At 33.2% G+C, this 19,265-nt stretch overlaps 6 protein-coding genes across 6 annotated transcripts; 5 read left to right on the plus strand and 1 right to left on the minus strand. All coding sequences in view use genetic code 12, as the record gives it.

Annotated features, from left to right (window-relative positions):
* Nucleotides 1-2,490: 2,490 nt before the first annotated feature.
* CD36_86560 (carboxylic acid transporter, putative) lies at nucleotides 2,491-4,116 on the plus strand (the record flags this gene model as incomplete). The annotated part of the gene is made up of 1 exon (XM_002419511.1): nucleotides 2,491-4,116. One exon carries the CDS (start codon nucleotides 2,491-2,493, stop codon nucleotides 4,114-4,116), a length of 1,626 nt encoding a protein of 541 aa, XP_002419556.1.
* A 461-nt stretch (nucleotides 4,117-4,577) lies between these two features.
* CD36_86570 (saccharopine dehydrogenase [NADP+, L-glutamate-forming], putative) lies at nucleotides 4,578-5,912 on the plus strand (the record flags this gene model as incomplete). Its single annotated transcript, XM_002419512.1, has 1 exon — nucleotides 4,578-5,912. The coding sequence occupies one exon, from the start codon at nucleotides 4,578-4,580 to the stop codon at nucleotides 5,910-5,912; it is 1,335 nt and encodes a 444-aa protein (XP_002419557.1).
* A 49-nt stretch (nucleotides 5,913-5,961) lies between these two features.
* CD36_86580 (protein involved in mtDNA inheritance, putative) lies at nucleotides 5,962-7,680 on the minus strand (the record flags this gene model as incomplete). The annotated part of the gene is made up of 1 exon (XM_002419513.1): nucleotides 5,962-7,680. The coding sequence occupies one exon, from the start codon at nucleotides 7,678-7,680 to the stop codon at nucleotides 5,962-5,964; it is 1,719 nt and encodes a 572-aa protein (XP_002419558.1).
* Nucleotides 7,681-8,739: 1,059 nt separating this feature from the next.
* Nucleotides 8,740-9,852, plus strand: CD36_86590 (bud neck protein, putative; the record flags this gene model as incomplete). Its single annotated transcript, XM_002419514.1, has 1 exon — nucleotides 8,740-9,852. The coding sequence occupies one exon, from the start codon at nucleotides 8,740-8,742 to the stop codon at nucleotides 9,850-9,852; it is 1,113 nt and encodes a 370-aa protein (XP_002419559.1).
* Nucleotides 9,853-11,597: 1,745 nt separating this feature from the next.
* CD36_86600 (serine/threonine-protein kinase, putative) lies at nucleotides 11,598-15,587 on the plus strand (the record flags this gene model as incomplete). The annotated part of the gene is made up of 1 exon (XM_002419515.1): nucleotides 11,598-15,587. One exon carries the CDS (start codon nucleotides 11,598-11,600, stop codon nucleotides 15,585-15,587), a length of 3,990 nt encoding a protein of 1,329 aa, XP_002419560.1.
* A 418-nt stretch (nucleotides 15,588-16,005) lies between these two features.
* On the plus strand, nucleotides 16,006-19,260 carry CD36_86610 (DNA replication regulator, putative; the record flags this gene model as incomplete). Its single annotated transcript, XM_002419516.1, has 1 exon — nucleotides 16,006-19,260. One exon carries the CDS (start codon nucleotides 16,006-16,008, stop codon nucleotides 19,258-19,260), a length of 3,255 nt encoding a protein of 1,084 aa, XP_002419561.1.
* Between the last annotated feature and the right edge of the window lie 5 nt (nucleotides 19,261-19,265).

Below are 19,265 nucleotides of genomic sequence, written 5' to 3' on the forward strand. Positions count from 1 at the left end.
TATGGTAGTTATTGTTGCTAAACAAATCCTCTGATATCCTCAGTTAACCAATTGATGTAGAAGTTAACCTTTCTATATTGTAGTTTTTTACCAACAGATACAGCAAGAACACGAAGGATACCATGCGAAACAGGGTTGATGTTTGAATTGTATAAAGAATAGTTGATTAACGGGTTATACTTCACTTTATAATTGCATTTAGATAAAACCGGTTTGGATATTCTCATTCTTGTCTGAGGTTGTAATGATTGGAACCTATATGAAATTTAAATAAATGTAGAAGCTGCTTTTTGTTTATAAAAGCGTAAACCTACAACTCCAAGGCAGTGTTCATTTAGGGATCTAATATACTTGTGTTATGATTATTATGTATTCTTGCCAGATCCACGTATGAATAAAGGAATCTATTAAGTATATCATTGGTGTGTAATTCATATTCGACTTTTGTGCTGTTAGTGTCTAATTAATGATTAATAAACGATTGATACTAATTTAGCTTTTACCCTATTCTAACAATGAAGGGATATGAATGAAATCTCGTATATTGACTATTGAATATTACTAAAAACGTCTATTTTTTTTGACTTGGTAACTAAAAACAATTTTGGATTTGTAGTTCAACAGACTTTCTATTCTCCAAATAGTGTACACCAAAAGTTTGTTATTATCCCATCAAGTTATATTGAACTGATTTGGAAGTAAAGCAATGTGAAGTAGATAAGGCAGAGACTTATATAAATCACGGTGTCTATTTGCAAAAACAGATACGACAAGGAAATGACTCAGATGTTGAACCCCCCCGTCCTCCCCCTAATTATTTTGCAGTATTAATAGATTACAAATCTTCGTTGGTTCTCTTGCGTCTAGTTTCATTGTTTGTTTTTGTAGGGATTTCCCCACATTAGACTAGCGACACAAAAAGTCCGGGTTATCCAAACATAATCATCCCAACAGTGACGAGTTCAAATCAATTGTCAAACGTTCACACCAAGAAATTTGAATAAATTCTTGCTATGACTTCAGTTTTGGTTTACTACTATAATTGGTAATAAACAACCACCTTATCTTGTATTGATAAAGAATTAAACTAACCTTAGCAAGCTTAATCCGACATTGGCATAATCAATAAATTATTAGGTTGATATAAAAGCTAACTATATTAATCTCTAACCTTATTCTATAATTATCATTTGATAAAACACTTTCATGAAAATGATTTTGACTAGACTATATGAATCACAATCTACAATATGAGACTCATAGTGGGGATAGATGTCCCACTTGTTCAAAAAAACCAGTTTGTTTTATTCGGAGGTTATCTTCCACCACCACACCAGGGATCTATATAATTATCAAGAAAACATATAATCCTACATTAAACTGATGTACAAAATGCCGTTTGACTCAGATAACGCTCTTTGCCTCCCCCACCATTCCCCACTTTTTATTGACACTCTCCGGGCTTTCCATTGGATGATTCAATCAATCATTTTAGGCTAAATGGGGGAAAAATATTTTTCCATTTTAGTAAACGTGGTAGTGTGTCAAATATTAATTATTCCTTACGGATGAGTCATTAACCACTAACCACCACAATAATTGCGATTTTGTGGTCTCATTCGGTGTTCTCCTCTCCCCCACAAAAGTTTTATAATTATGCACAACGGAATTGTAATTTTTAGCAACAAAATAATCCTCTTTCTATCCAATTCAGATTCTACTCCATTGCTAATTGTCTATTTTTGTTGTTTCACACCCACTCACAAAAGACACACAACAATCTACAGTTTTTCTTGGAGCAATATTTAGTACTCTAAGTTTGTTGGACAATAGATAACAGTATTCCAACACCCAGAAATGTTTTACCTTTCCCCTCAGTGTTGCTTCCCATTATCAGTTGTATTCCTAGAGTAAATAGACAAACAACAAATACTTCAACTCTATTTTGTTGGTTTCTGGCAACCTTTAATTCGGTGAAAAGGAGTCAATTTTCAGCAGTAATGCCCCAGCTTCGCCCACAAGAAGACCATCCCTTTTTTGTTGTTTTCTTATCTATGTTCTACGTAAACATATTGCAATATTCCTTTCGAATCCTCCTTCCTAATCAAATTCCAATCCTCTTCCCCACAGACTGACTGTATTCTTTATGCAATAGTGCATATGCTGTAGCCTTTTTTTTTTTTTTTTGACAATCTTTTTCAGCGCCCTTCCGTTTTGTGTGTATACCGTATTTATTGAACAAAGGAGCAGTTTCTTAAAGTTTACCTTTGTTTTCCAATCGCCATAGAATGGCCACCACCACTACCACCACTATCAATGAGAGGGGGAAGTATTAACTTAGATTGAACAATGAGACTGTATTTGACTAAAACTATATAAATAACTTAGCTTTCCTTATTGGTTTGTTTTATCTTAATATTATTCATTACTTACGTCAAATACATTATATATAACTAAGATAACTCCAAATCACCGCTATACAATTATAAAATGGAGGAAAAAGCAAGAGCTGATCATATTTCAATTACTAATTCCAATGAATTAAACTACGATGATAACAGCAATTCCTATAAAACTCAACCAGAATTAGATGATGAATTATTTAATGCAAAACCTGATCTTTCCTTATCATCAATTTCTGGATATTTTGCCACTAGATTAACCACATTATTAGACTTGCCATTATACCATACCCATAAAAAATGGTATGAAGTAATTAATCCTCTACCAGGATTAAAATCAATGAGCAAATCTGATTGGAATTTTTATTGTTTAGGGTTTTTCGCTTGGGCGTTAGATGCTATGGATTTCTTTTGTGTTTCTGTGGCTGCACCTGAAATTGCCAATACGTTAAATATCAGTGTCACTGATGTTACTTGGGGTGTCACATTAGTGTTGATGTTAAGATCTGTTGGAGCAGTTATATTTGGTATTGCGTCGGATTATTTTGGTCGTAAATGGACATATATTTCTATTGTTACTTTATTTGTTGTTGTTGAAGTTGGTACAGGGTTTGTTCAAACTTATCAACAATTCTTGGGTGTAAGGGCAATATTCGGAATATTGATGGGGGCAATGTATCCCATTGCCATGGTCACAGCTTTAGAAGGTCAACCAATCGCAGCAAGATCAGTGTTGCTGGGATTATTTTTACCTGGGTATTGTTTTGGATATATTATGGCAATGGTTTGGTATCGAGCATTTGCTAACACTTATAAAGAAGGTGAAGGTTGGAGATCTTTAATCTGGTTTTCGGGTGGATTATCATTGATTTTAATTGTTTGGAGATTGTTTACTCCTGAATCTCCAGATTATATTAAAATGAAAATTAAAAAGGAAAAATTCAATCAACAACAAAGACTCAAAGAACAAGAACAAAATGGTGGTGTGGCCTTAAAGGAGAAAAAATTCTGGCAAAAAATTGATAAATCTATCCTTGTAACTTTTAAAACTGAATGGTTGATTTTCTCATATTTGGTATTACTTTATGCTGGATGGAATTTTACTACTCATGGTTCTCAAGATTTGTATGTTACCATGATCACTAAACAATATCATGTGGGACTTGACAAAAAAACTGTCATTATTGTTGTATCTAATATTGGTGGTATCATTGGTGGTATCATCATGGGTCAAGCATCAGAATTGTTAGGTCGTCGATTGACCGTAGTCATTAGTATTATTTGCGCTGGTGCATTCTTATATCCATCGTTTTTCAACCCCGACAGAAACTGGCCCGCTTATATCTTTTTGAATGCATTTGTATTTGGATCATTTAGTGTTGGTCCGGCATATCTTTTAGAATTGGTTAATTCTACTCATAGAACTTTATTATCGGGCGTTGCTTATCAATTGGGTAATTTAGTTAGTTCAGCTAGTGCTACCATCGAAGCAAAAATTGGAGAAAGGTTTCCGCTTGAAGATCAACCAGGAATGTTTGATTATGGTAAAGTTATGTGTATTTTTTGTGGGGCTATTTTTGCTTATATGATATTCATTATCTTTTTAGGACCAGAAAGATTCCATAGAGATTTGCAAATTCATGATACTGATGAAATCGAGGAATTACAACAAGATAGTTCTAGCAACAACGAAAGCGTTAAAGAGAGGGTTTAATACAATAAGATTTTATAATTATATAAACGACAAACTATAATTGAATGATGGCATGAATATTCTGCGTATTTATTTATTAGTTGATTAAGTAGAATGGAGATTGGTTCAATTTCTCTTCAGCCGCAGCCAACATCCATAATCGGGAATATAACCGTCACTATGAATATATCTTTTGCGGTCGTGTATTGGAGGTAGATTATTGGTTGACTCATTTTTTTTTTTTCAAGGGCTTTCAGATATAATCGCTTAAACTACCAAATTAGGGAAGTTAACAGATTGCCGCATGGAAAATAATTTGTTACCCCTACATACCTATCACTGACTCTCTCTCTCCAAATTTTCACTTTTAATATTTCTGAAACGTAAATCAATCTCCAAAAAAAAATTTCACTTTTTTTGATCTTTCTTTTTCCTTTTCCCCTTTTCCTCTCAATTCAATTTAATTTAATTAAATAATAATAATGGTTAAGAAAATTCTTTTGTTGGGATCCGGTTTTGTTGCTAAACCAACCGTTGATATCTTATCTGAACAACCAGATATTGAAGTTACTGTTGCTTGCAGAACCTTATCTAAAGCTAAAGAATTGGCTGGTGATAAAGCGCAAGCCATCTCTCTTGATGTCACTAATGCTGCTCAATTGGATGAGCAAGTAGCTAAACATGATTTAGTCATCTCATTAATTCCATACACTTATCATGTCAATGTGGTTAAATCCGCCATTAAAAACAAAAAAAATGTTGTCACAACTTCATACATTAACCCTCAATTGAAAGCATTAGAGAAAGAAATTAAAGATGCTGGTATCACTGTTATGAACGAAATTGGATTGGATCCAGGTATTGATCATTTATATGCTGTTAAAACTATTGAAGAAGTTCATAAAGCTGGTGGTAAAATTGTATCCTTCTTATCTTATTGTGGTGGATTACCAGCACCAGAAAATTCTGATAATCCATTAGGTTATAAATTTTCTTGGAGTTCAAGAGGAGTTTTATTGGCTTTAAGAAATCAAGCTAAATATTGGCTCGATGGTAAAGTCATTGATATTTCTAGTGAAGATTTGATGGCTAGTGCTAAACCATATTTCATTTATCCAGGTTATGCCTTGGTTTGCTATCCAAATAGAGATTCCACTACTTATAAAGAATTATATAATATTCCAGAAGCTCAAACCGTTATTAGAGGTACTTTGAGATTCCAAGGTTTCCCAGAATTCATTAAAGTTTTCGTTGATCTTGGATTTTTGAAAGACGAACCAATGGAAATTTTCTCTAAACCAGGTCCATGGAATAAAGCATTAGCTGAATTAATTGGTGCCAAATCAAGTTCTGAACAAGATATAATTGATAAAATCAATCAATTGACTAAATTCAAATCTCCAGAAGATCAAGAAAGAATTTTGGCTGGTTTCAGATGGTTAGGATTATTTTCTGAAAATCAAATTACTCCAAGAGGTAATCCATTAGATACTTTATGTGCCACTTTAGAAGAATTGATGCAATATGAAAAAGGTGAACGTGATTTGGTCATTTTGCAACATAAATTCGGTATTGAATGGGCTAATGGTACCAAAGAAACAAGAACTTCTACTTTGGTCGATTACGGTGATCCAAATGGTTATTCTTCAATGGCCAAGTTGGTTGGTGTTCCTTGTGCTGTTGCCACTAAACAAATCTTGAGCGGTGAATTATCCAAAAAGGGATTGTTGGCTCCAATGAGTTCTGATATTAATGATTCTATCATGAAAGAATTAAAGGATAAATATGATATTTATTTAGTTGAAAAAACTATTTAAATAAAACGTTTATCTGTATATAAATAAATAAATGAATAAACTTACTTGTTCATTCATAATATTCATCATCTGATTCGTAACCATAAGAGTATTCTTGACTTATATTATTCAAATCCTCTAACAATTCTTCTTTATCTTCAATAATATCTAGATATTCACGATGTTGGTTTCTAACGTTTGCAACTAGTTTTATATATGGTTTTAAATAATGTTTCAATCCATCATTGACATTGAATTCAGTTATCACATTAATAGTATTTGATGACGATGATTTTAAAATATCAACAGGGAAAGTTTCAACTTGAAATATATTGTCAATATAAGAATTTATATAATTGTTCACAATCCCATTTTGTCCTTGTTCATCTCTAAGAATTCCCACATCTTCTGCAGTTGAAGCTGATATACTATTTTGAACGAAATTATGATAAGTATCACTACCAGTATCGATAGTTGCATTCTTTGATATTCCTAAGTTTAGCTCTCTTTGGGCATCACTGGCCTTTGAACTTTTTCCAAAACTATTAAGATCTTGCAAATTTACTATATCCTTCAAATTAAATTGATTTACATCTGAACCAAATAATTGCTGTTGTTCATGACCGTGATTATTTTCCTTTTGTTTGAATTTGATTTGATTAATGATTTTTTGATTAGGGTTGAGTTTTACTATGTCGTTTTGTAAATGGGTCATGTTGATTTGATTCTTAAGTTGATTATTCAATCCCCATATAGAATTAATAAACGTAGCATATAAACTTGATTGATGCCAATTTGAACTTAGATTAAATTTATCTGTCAATATGGAATAATTATTGTTCAAACCTACATCTTTCAAGCCGTTTAAATTCATCGGGAAAACCAAACTCAGTTGTTTAGTCAATTCAATAAATGTTTTAATAAATGACAATTTTGATCTGATTGATTGTGTCTTGTCCGATGATGATGTACTGTTCATTAATCCATAAATCCATAAGTTTAGTTTATCACTACTCGTGTTGTTGAAAAATTCATCAATCAAATCTATTAACATCTCATTAGTAAATCCTCCCCATGCATCATTAAGATTGGTTAACAATTGTAATCCTTGTAACTTGTCAGTTTTCTCTAGAAAATATCGAAAATTCTCTATCAATTTATTACTATCACCATCACCAAAGCCATGACCATTATTGTCATTATTACATGCTTTAAATTCTTCTTGTCCGATATTAAATAAATCATATTTTAAATTATCAAAATTATAATGATATCCCGATTCATGGTTGTTTTCATTATGAACAAAATTATTGACAGTGGTTAACGACTTGGGATTATATATTAGTTTATTGTAATCAGTCCAATATTTAGTATTGTTAACGTTTAATAACGAGCCATCAGTTATCCCCTGATCCAATTTCTGTTGGTATTCATTTTTTTCAACTCTTGCTTTTTTCAAATTATACCCTGATTCTAATGAATTGTTTGTTGCTGATGCTGATGCTGATGCTGTTGTATTGGTAGTTAATAATGATAAATTAAAATCAACGGGTAATGGTTCGTGATACTCGTATTTATTCAATGCCCCTAATCCATTTCGTAAATCATAGATCAATGCTCTTGGTGAATAACTGACTGACGTTGATTTATATCGAGTTAGAAATACCTGTAAATCATGATTTGCTTTTGACGATGGTTTGTATGATATCAATGATTCTTGGGTGTTGTACAAGTGAGTGACAGTATTATTACAAAGCAGTCCATATGATAAAGTAATTATCTCTCCCATCTTTTTGTTGATTATAAGAATATATTCTCTCAGTAAATACCAACTGCTGTGGATATAAAGTTGTGTAACAAATAAAAGACAATCTTTGAGATGAGAAAAGGATGTTGATGATCTTGATTTGACAGCTATTTTTTTTTTTTGTTGTTGTCTCTGGTTGTATGGACATACAGTAACCCCAATTAATAAGAGATATAGCTTAGTTCTTACTTGCAAATATTCATTCACAGCCAAAGAATGATGGTTATGTTACGAAGAGCAATATACCGTAAGATTCATTTTGGTGATCTGAAGCACTGAAAATTGTAGAAAGATTATTCCATAAGGAATCAATTTTAGTATTTTTTTTGTCACTTCTTTGCCAGTAAAACTCTAAAGGATACTTTTAACCAAAGCACTTGTTTGAAGCTTTCGAAACGTTTGAAATACAATCTCTATAAGCAAACTATTGTACATTTATCACAAGATCAAAGATTGGCTTAACCATGGTAGCCAGTTTATCGAGACAGGATTATTGTTTTGAATGAAGTACTGCTGTTGCAAAACAAAAAAAAAAAAAAAAAAGTGAAAGAATTTGACAAACCAGCACGTGATGTATTTTCATTTTAAGTCCGTGGAATAAGAAACACAGGAAAGTGATAGATGAGAGTAATCATTCGAGTATTTCAACTACTCCAATTATAACTACTTGGATTAAAGAAAATAGAAGTATAAGTTCTTCATCGTATATTGATAATAGTACGCGTGTGTTTAAGTTGGAAGATTAAATTCATATTAGGGGGGCAAACTACAACAAATTGTCTCATTTGAGGCATTTTTGGTTTTTTTTTTTTTTCCTTTGGTCCAATTGACACGTCTTTTTTTAGAGTTCTTTCCTAGAACAATTCACGCCTTCTTTTTCCAATCTTTTTATCTTCTGCCACTTTCAATATTGATTAAACAAAAAAACCTAGCAAATAACCCCCCACGAAGTAAAACGGAAATAACAGATACCCTTAACTACATTCATAGTGCTTAGCCTTTTTTGTAACACGAAATACGTTTTTTAAGCATATCATTACAATGTCAGACACAGAAGTTATAAACAATTCAGCCACCACCACAGATAACCTTGATGACAACAACGCCAGCTCAAGTATAGCTAGAGAAAATAAAACCACAAATCCAACAGACTCTTCATTCATCGAGGATTCCAATAATAATAACAACGTCAACAATACAAGTAAACTATCATTACCATCTCCTTCGATTTCTTCAATTTCCTCCCTTGACAGTAATAATTCCACCGAGAAACTTATAAGCAGTCTAGCTAATAGCAGTATAGATGAGACTAAGACCAACGAAAATGTCAATGAAGATTCAACCTACAAATCAAAATTAATTATCACACAATTAGATCCTGAAACACTAAGTGAATCTGCAAAAAGACAATTACAAAGACAAAATAGAATACCACAATCGTTTCACTCTAAAACCAATTTCTATAACGATTTATCACAAGCTTCAGTGGATGTGGATCCAACTCCAAGACAAGAATCAGTTGCAGTATCCGTGCAACGACCAGAACAAAATCCAATAGATGGGTCAGGGTCAGAACCAGGAACAACAGAAAGCAATGGTTCCATACCATTACCAAAGAAAATCAAGAAATTTACTGTACGTAAAATATCGAACCCAGAATCAATAACATCTCCAACTTCATCACCTAATATAAACAAAGAGCCACCAAGACAAACAAAGTTTTCACCAACAAATACAAAGTTCAATGTCACTCCCCGTGTTTCTCCTGTAGTTTCGTACTCAGAAAATAAAAATTCACATCAGCAAGGACAATCACAATCAAGAAAAAGCAGTGTCAATAGTAATGGTGATAGCCAAGAACATAAACACCAACAAGAGTTGCATAAGTTGCGAAAAATTGAAGAGAAATATGATCAATATGAATTTCGAATTGAAAAAATTGATAAGGAAATTGCTTATTTGAAGAAATTACTACCACCTTATAATGTTCAAATTGATTATAACACTAGAGTTAAAATTAATAAAGCAATTGAAAAATTGACTATGAAGAAAGATGAAATTGACAAAAAGAAATATGATTTGGGAATTACAATAAGCCGATTATGGAGAAATTTGGGAGATGGGAAAGAGATTTGGGTTCGAAAATTTGATTAAACTATTTATTTTGAGGTATGTGTATTTATTATGTGATTATATGGCTGTAAGGAATAAAAATCATGAACTTGTGCTTTTTTTGTTTTTATGTAATTGGTGTAGCTCACAAGTTGCATCATCACCGGATAGTTTTAATATTAGTGTTGTTCTCTACGAGTTCGAAAACATGCTTATGGAGAGAACAACTAAGATTGAATATGGGAAGCGTATGGACAGGTTACTTTAAATCTTTCAACCCATATATACACGCTACCAGCTTCATTTAAATCACCATTGGTCGAGTTTCTGCTTTCAAGATCTGACCAGAGTGTTTTTGCCAATATCTTGTGCAGAACACCATCTTGAAAAAGACAGCAACCACAAAAAGCGATAAATGAATTTGTGTTGCCACTTCTGGAATGTTAACAATGGTTGACAAATATTGTATTGTCAAGATCTTATTGTCTCTGCCTGTTCTTTTTTTTTTTTGGGAGCAATTTTTGGTCGTTTGTATTGCCAACTCCGAAGATCTACGCGTACCAAACTTGGACGCCGGTCACGCGCGCGACTTACTAACTTTTGGACTAGTTTGTCCCACCCCCAACTCCTCAAATTTTTTTTAAATGAATATTATATGTCCAAAGCCAATATGTATTAGCCAGTTTTTATATACAATTAGTTCTTCGTTGTTGATCTAGAATTGAAATATATCTATTTAGAATGGATTCATGTGTGGGTGTGTGACTTTCTCTCTTTTGGTTAGTCTTTGTTGTTGCATATGCTCACAACCACCACCGTGCCACTTTCTCCTTGATGACATTGTTATCAATACACAATGTACAACCAAGTAACCAACTACGATCTTGCATACAAAAAGCTATCTACTGTAAGACTAGAACAAAATTAAACTTAAAGTTTTGAAAAGAGATTAAAGGAGTGGGAGAAAGAGTGTATTACACTATATGTCATTTCAATTTATGATAGATTGCTCCGCATTGAAGCTAACCAAAATGAATTTAGTATTGAACAATTCAAACTTAAAGAGCTATCATTAACCAAAAAAAACAAATAAACAAAAGAAATAAACTTATTTGGGGGAGAGTATAATACATTTTTTGTTTTCTTTTACCAAATAAACTCATAACAGAGTTTATGATATATGAAGGTATTCTTATAGTTTGTTGTTATTTGTGGTTTATTGTTTTCATTTCTTTTGCTTGTGTTTTAGATTTTTCAAATTTTGCAAATTTCTTATTACACCAGAAGTTAAAAGAAAAAGAAAACCTCTTCTTGGATGACCTTCACCCACCCACTTCCTTTCACCCTCACCACCACTACCACCATTAGTACCACCGCTGCTACACCAATCCCACTAACCCTGCACGATTTTTTCTTCTCCCTCCTCCCTCCCCCCTCTAATTTTTGTGTTTTCAGCCTTTCTGTCGCAACCCACGCTCTCACACACTCTCGCACATACACATAAGAGACTCCTTGTTTTTTTTTTCTTTGCTTGTTCTTCTTATAATCACAATAATTAATTAATTTTTATCAAACAATTTTTCTTACTTCTCTTTTTTTGCTTTTGTTTTTTGTTTTCTTTTAACTCAATTACAAACCAACTTCAACTTCCAATTATATATATATATACATATCTATATCTAAACATTTGCTTCGTTATCATTTTGTTTTCATTGTTGTTAGATTTTACTTACAGGAGTCTTTTTTCTTCCATTTTTTAAAGACAATATTATCTATCGACACATCTTATGACTTCAAACCGGCCACCACCACCACCATCACTCCTGTTTTTCATAGAAGACAATCCCACTACACAACAACTGAGGGAACAACACCAGCAATCCTTTTTAAATCCCAAACCATCTGCAAGTCGTCCACCAATACAATGTGCTACTAATTCAAGATATAATCTGCACTCACTGTTGAGATTTGAGACAAATACTCGGTCAAATCGTTCCTCTCCCTTGTTTACGCCATCCCCCACTTTTGCCAACTATAACAGTAAACCCAGCACCCCTACTACCAATGGTGATGACAATAGTAATAGTGACATTGAGGATATATTGAAGTTCCCTATAGAGTCATCTCACGCGTACTCATATGCTCATTTATCACCAAACTCTTTGGCATTGAGATTAAATGTGTTGAAACGATCTTTGGAGATTCTAAAGGACCGTCCAGAACTATTCAAATCATTGACAACTACTAACAGTGCAACAAATAGTCCTGTCAAATCTAGTGCCCCTGCTGGTGGTGCCATAAACATTGTAACTGATGAAGCACCCCCACTTTTCCGATCGGCTTCACACCCAATAGAAATCGATAATAATGGGTCAACTGAAGATTTATCATTGCAACCTCCACCATTAAGAAAGGCATTATATTCGCATACTAATCACAGTTCTGATTATATACATGACGTTTCAGGTTCTTCTTCTTTATCTGCTCACGAGCACAAGAACTATAAATTGCGTTCCAATGCCTCATCAGCAGCATTAGCTGCATTGTTTAGGCCTACTATGAAAAGGTCAGATAGTTTGCCATTGAATAATAATAATAGTAGTAGCAATCCACTAACGGGACGCAGGGTTTCAACACCGCCATTAGCACGCCAGTTACCAACCTCAAGAAAGGTTTCTTCAAATAAAGATAAAAACGATGATTTTAAAGACATTATAGATTTATTAGAGAACGATTTGAGTGCATTATTAGATAATTCAGAGGTAGCAACCACATTACATGATTTATCATTATCTACCCCTGATAAATTAGACAGCTCAAATTCTAATCATGATATATTAAAGTATAAATTGTTGTATGCATTGGCAATGCCATTTATAGAGAATTCAGTTCAACCAACTTCACTATTGGAGTATGATGGAAACAGTGACCCTTCTTTGAACTCCTCACATGTACGTCCTTCAACTACTGCATTGAACTTACTAAATAACAACTATGATGAATTACCCCCAAAAAATAGCATGAAAAACAGGTTTCCAAGCAACAACAACAACAACAATAGTTTCAAAAGTAGTGGTGCAAGTCGACCCTTCCATTCTTTGTTAACTACTAAACACGCACTTCCTCAATCTGTATTTACAGTGGAGAAAGATTTACCTTTTTCAGTCAAAGCTGCAAATGATTTAGCGTGTTTAATGTTTGGTGTACTGAAAAACACTATTAAAGCATTAACTTTGATGGATTTAATTGCTCCACAGTTTCGTGATTTTGTTTTAAAAAGAATCACGGGAATGCAAATTATGGAAAATAAGAAAAATCGTGACAAAATTTTGTTTGCTGGTGAAATTGTTGCCATTGTCAGGCCAGGCGACCAAAACTATTCGTGGACTTCCTTGTGGGCTAAACGCAAGGGAAATTTGATTATATGTATGTTTGATCAAATACCTTGTGATGCATTTGATGTGGTTATACTGAGTGAAAAAGATGTTATCGATTACAAAATCGATTCCATTAATGAAATTGCTGGAAGTTTAATTGAGGACTATCGAATTCAAAATCTCAGCAATTTAGATAGTTTGAGTTATTCTTTAAATAAAGAATTACTCGAGTTTCATCATAATAACGAAATGGAGCAAGGTGTAAGTGATGAAACTGACCATACAAACAATACCAACAATGGAAACAGTAGTAACATTAATCGTGACAGTTTTGATATTGATGATTATTATGACGAAGATATTGAGTTGATTAATCAAACCAGATACTACACATTACAATTGGAAGATGAAAATAATGTTCCATGTGCAATTACTTCTACCCCATTAGAATTTGATCAAGAAAAACACGTGATTAAGTTGAAAATTCACACAATGCCATATATTGCTGGTATTTTTGTTATTGATAGTGACGAATGTCGGATATTATCATGTAACAATGCTATTGCTAGAAACTTATTTGGTAAATCATTTGATGAATTAGAAAATCATAGTATTGATGAATTAATACCAAATTTCACCAAAATATTACACGCTGGTATCGAGGCCACCTCAAATTATGCATATCAGTTGTCACCAGGGTTGGTTTTACCCGAACATTTTTTTAGAAAGTATGATGCCGTTATTAATAAGCAACAAAACCCTGAAAATGACCAAGAATCTGAGGAAACAATATTTTTTAATTCAAAAGGTATTGAGGCAATACACCGTGATGGGAATGTGATCTACGTCGATGTTCAAGTTAGAGTCTCAACAAACAATACATTGGTGGTCTGGGTAACATATTCCAGAACCAACAAGAATCGAACTAATATTTCTGAGGAATTGGACAAGTTGAGCTCTGCATCAACGTCATCCTCGATTTCATTGGCTTCCAGCAATAAATCAGCTGTTTCGTTATCTTCAATTTCGAAACCTCGAACATACTCCAGTGGGTTGCAACTTAGTGATTTGAAACAGCAACAACAACAACAGCTTCAATTTCTTGCCAAACCACCACAGCATCAATCAGTGACTCTGTTAGAGAACACTGGTAATCATGAACGAAAACCAACCACGGCATCTACTGTTCCATCACAAATGAAATTGTTTAATAATGAAAAGGAAAATGATTTGTTAGAATTCTCACCTCGTGAGATTACACGGGCGCTGAGTACAAGAAAACCCAAGAAAGAAACTTCATTGGGTATTCCCTTAGCCAGATTGGATAGTTATATATATGACAAGAATGGTAGAGAACAACAAAATCTGCAAAAAAAGGAAGAAAACAAACCAGCAAAAGATCCTCGAGATTCTTCATCAGAGCCAACTTTATCATCTCCATTGACTTTGTCCAATCAAACTGATGACCCCGTGAAGACGGATTTTAATATAGTTTTAAAGTATACCCAGGAAGAAATATTAGAGTTAGAAAATGAGTCACTAGAACAAATCAAGTGTCAATCGTCACATTGGCCCAAAGATGTCGGAGGTCAAAGACGAACCAAAAAGTTTTCTGAGTTTAAAGTTGTTAAAGACATGGGAGAAGGTGCTTACGGTAAGGTGGTATTAGCTCAACATAAACAAGACCCACTTTATAAAATTATTATTAAATGTATTAACAAGGAAAGAATTTTGGTTGATACTTGGGTACGAGATCGGAAATTAGGAACAATACCTAGTGAAATTCAAATCATGGCTTATTTGAACAGTGAACCTCATCCAAATATTATGCGAATTATTGATTTTTTTGAAGATTCCAAATACTATTATTTAGAAACCCCAATTTTTGGTGATCCACCAGCTATTGATTTATTTGATTTTATTGAAATAAAAAAAGATTTGAGTGAAGATGAATCGAAATTTATTTTCAAACAAATTGTTTCATCGATTTATCATTTACACAAAAATGGAATTGTTCATCGAGATATCAAAGATGAGAATATTATCGTTGATGAAAAGGGGGTAATCAAATTGATTGATTTTGGTTCAGCAGGATATGTTAAACAAGGTCCATTTGATGTGTTTGTTGGTACAATTGATTATGCTTCACCCGAAGTTTTAGGTGGAGAAAAATATGAGGGGAAACCTCAAGATATTTGGGCATTGGGAATTTTATTATACACAATGTTATATAAAGAAAACCCATTTTATAATGTTGATGAAATTATGGAAGGTGATTTAAGAATCCCATATGTTATTAGTGACATGAGTTTGAATTTGATTAAGAAAATCTTGGTTCGTGATGTTGATAAAAGACCAACAATTACTGACATTATGGAGGATGAATGGTTACAAATATAATGACAAATCATTTCTTTCCCAAAAGTGTCAACATGAATAACATTGATATGTACATTTTTTGCCTTTTATGTTTTAATGGAGTTATTTATACATATAATTTTTTTTTTTTTTTTACTTTTGTTGTTGTTGTTGTTGATATTTACGTATAACTAGATCAGTATATAGATATTTATAAGTGTTGTAATAATAAAATGAAATGATTAATGAAAGACATGAAAGTGGATTCTTGTTGTCTTTATGCACCAAAGGAACAATATTTCAAATCCATTTGGTAGCGGTATTCTATAAGACGCGTTTCAGTATTTGTGAAGTTGAATTTGTGGATTTAAAATGTTGTGATAAAAAAAAACATGAACTTCACAACCTGAGTTTTATATCACCAACAAGCAACAATACTATAAGTTATACAAAGGGTTAAATGAATCATGATCAAAGTTTGCAAAGTATTTCTAAAACTGGTGCTAATTTTTCTATAACTGAAAGTTCAATCTTGGCTGAAATGGCGACAAATCTAAATACAGACGCCAATGAAGCAAATGAACACTCCAACAACAGTACAAAGAGTAATGGTTCTGAAAATCTAGTTGATAAAGATTCCAACATATCAGTTATTCATAGAATAAAAATCTCTAGCCTAAAAAGCATTAATGGTAATAAGCTCTATGAGAATAACAAGAACACCAACAATCCAGCAACCAATGTAACTACAGAGAAATCTATGGTTATAAATATTCTAAATCCCATTAGCACAATGTCAGTTTTAGCATTAATATCCAGTTCCAATGACAATGAGAACCTGAACTATTTTCAAAATATGAATTACTTTTGTAATGAAACAATCAATTTATACCTGTCTCATTTGATTGAATTAGAACTGGAATATGAATCGCAAGCAAAGGAAAGACAAAATGAACAAGTGATGGAAAATGAGGGGGTGATAGAATCTGTTTTTGAAAAACAGAAACAATTTGGGGTTGTTTTCCCGTTACCTAATCACATTTATGGGTTTTTTAAACTTGAGAATATCGAAATATCACTGAAATCGGCCTTATTGAATAATAAAAACATAAGAAATGACACTAGCAATAATTGGTTAGATATTGTTTCAAGTAGTGATTTAATTAGTCAATGTGAAAACCTACATCTTGACAGTAAGAGCATTAACAAGGAAAAGAGGAAGCCCAGTTTAGGTTCGAATATTGAATTTTCCATGAAACCACCAATTCAAACACGAAAGCTGTCATCATTTTTGAGTTCATCATCTATGTCGTTATCACTTACAACGAAAGATGACGAGTCTGAAAGTACATCCCTAGGAGATGACTATCAAATAGAAAAGAAAGTATTTACACCAGAAGGAGATGGGAAAGATCAGGAGTTACCACAAATGATAATAGAGAACCCAATTGATTTTTTGACAACCAGATATTACTCGACTTTGTATTCACTAAATAACCCATTAAGTTATTTTCCTAAAACTGCATTACCAAGATTTAAAAATCTTTTTAAAGGCAACTTAGATGAGAACAACAACAATAACAATGTCCACGAAGAACACAGCGATTCTAGGACTAGTAATATAATAGAAGGTTTGTGGGGATTCTGGCTAAACAGTAATGCGTTTGATCGACGTCATAATCAAAAATATGGGATTTTTGGTGATATTACAAAGGGCAGTGATAATGACATGAACTACCAAGTACTGAAAGCATTGATTCGCATTGAATTGATTGAACAGCAAAAGTTCAAATCGCATCACGGATTTGAACTCGACCAACCAATGCCCTTATCTGAAAATCCAAGAAATTCAGAGATCATGGACATTGACAACAAGGGGGAGAATGAAGACCAATTACATGGTATTACTATGGAGAAATTATCACAATTTATTCTTGATTTGAAAATTCGAGAAGCTCAATTACAGATTCTAATAATATTTGAGCTATTAAACTTGATGCAAGTGGAAGAGCAGGAATTCTTGACTGAAAATATAAAAATTCAAGAAGAAAAAGAAGCTCAAAAATCAAAGAATCAAAGTTTAGTACGTCGTAAACGTCGAAAGAATAAAAAGAAACAGCCAAACTCTGACAAAGATATATCAAGTCCTGCCAGTACCCAAAATATCGAAAATGAAAAACATTTTGAGCTTTTTATGTCTTTAACTACATATATTGACAGATTAAGTTTATGGGATACATTATCAGTCAAAACTGGGGGTGCTGGTATGTATGGGTTTATTGGGTATGTATTAGTACCTTATTTCCATAAAAAGTTACCTAAGCTAGTTGAATTTGTTGTTGAGAATATGAAAAGCCTGAATATGAAACTAATCAGTCTAAAAAGAAAGAAAAGTGATCGAGTTGATCAGGACGAACATGAACAAATTGATAAGGAAATGGAAAAAGGAATAACACCACGAGATTCTGATACACCTAAACATCAAGATGACACCCACAAAACGAAACCGAGATCAAAATATAGAAAAGTATTACTAGATAAAAACCCTCCCAAACTATCCAAATCTACAAGTATAGCTGATTCCGATGATTTCAAACCCTTGATTTCTTTAAAGAAATCCAAATCCAATCTTTCAGCAAAGAATTTATCTAAACGTGAAGTTGATTTAAATCTTAAACAAAGCAGCAAAGCCGATCTTTCGAGTATTAGTACAGTATCACAGTCATTTATATTTGGAACGAGAGCAAAGAAATCATTATCGACTACTACTACGACTGTTACGACCAGTAGATCAACGAGAACTAAAAGCGAGGCAATGTCAACAACTCCAATAAAACCAAAATTAACGCATTCAGTATCACAGATTGAAGCAACCCCAGCAAAGGCAAGAAAGGTGTATATACAGCCACAAGTGCAGGCAACTCCATTAGAACCGGCACCAGAATCACGACCACTACTACTGCAACAGCCAATACCAGTTTCACCAAGCCACAGAGAAAACCATACGAATACTGGAAGTATTGCAAACACATTGAACGAACCAGCTTATCTACTGGAAGTTGAGGCTACGCCATATAAATCAAACATGCTAGTGATCACAACCCCGACAGACCAATTTATTAGGCCCAATACCAAGCAACGACAATCAATCAATGAGAAACTATTATCTCTTTCCAAAGACTTGAATGTTGAGATGACTCCTAAACAGAACATCCTGGTTTTCTCAACCCCAAGAAATAACTCGGCTTTTGTTGATGATAGAAACAACAACAAAGGAGTTAGTAATGACATTAATATGGTGATTAATACACCTCTACATCGCCAGCAGTTAATTGGATCTTCTCCTTTGAAGTTCAGACGTGAAAGTGTTTCAAGCGTCACTAGTGTCATCAGCAACACGAATAACAACAATAATGATAATCTTGATAATAATGGTCATGGGAAATCTGGACCCAAACCAGGAGATCCTATTGCATTAGAATCATCACCGTTCATATCAATTTTAAGTGATTCTGAAAACTTGATGGGTTCAAGACCGAAAAAGTTATTTGATAGTATTTCTACTTCCCCATACAGTAAGGACTATGCTAACGAGAAGGTTGTCAAAGATAACTATGGTAAGAAAGATTACGACTCTGAATATGATTCTGATGAATTACTAAATCCTTCAACTAAGCGAAACATCAAATCCACCTATTCCAAAAGAAGAAAGTAAACAAA

The sequence above is a fragment of the Candida dubliniensis genome, chromosome 3 (genome assembly GCF_000026945.1).
Source record: "Candida dubliniensis CD36 chromosome 3, complete sequence".
Classification (NCBI taxonomy): Eukaryota; Fungi; Ascomycota; class Pichiomycetes; order Serinales; family Debaryomycetaceae; genus Candida; species Candida dubliniensis.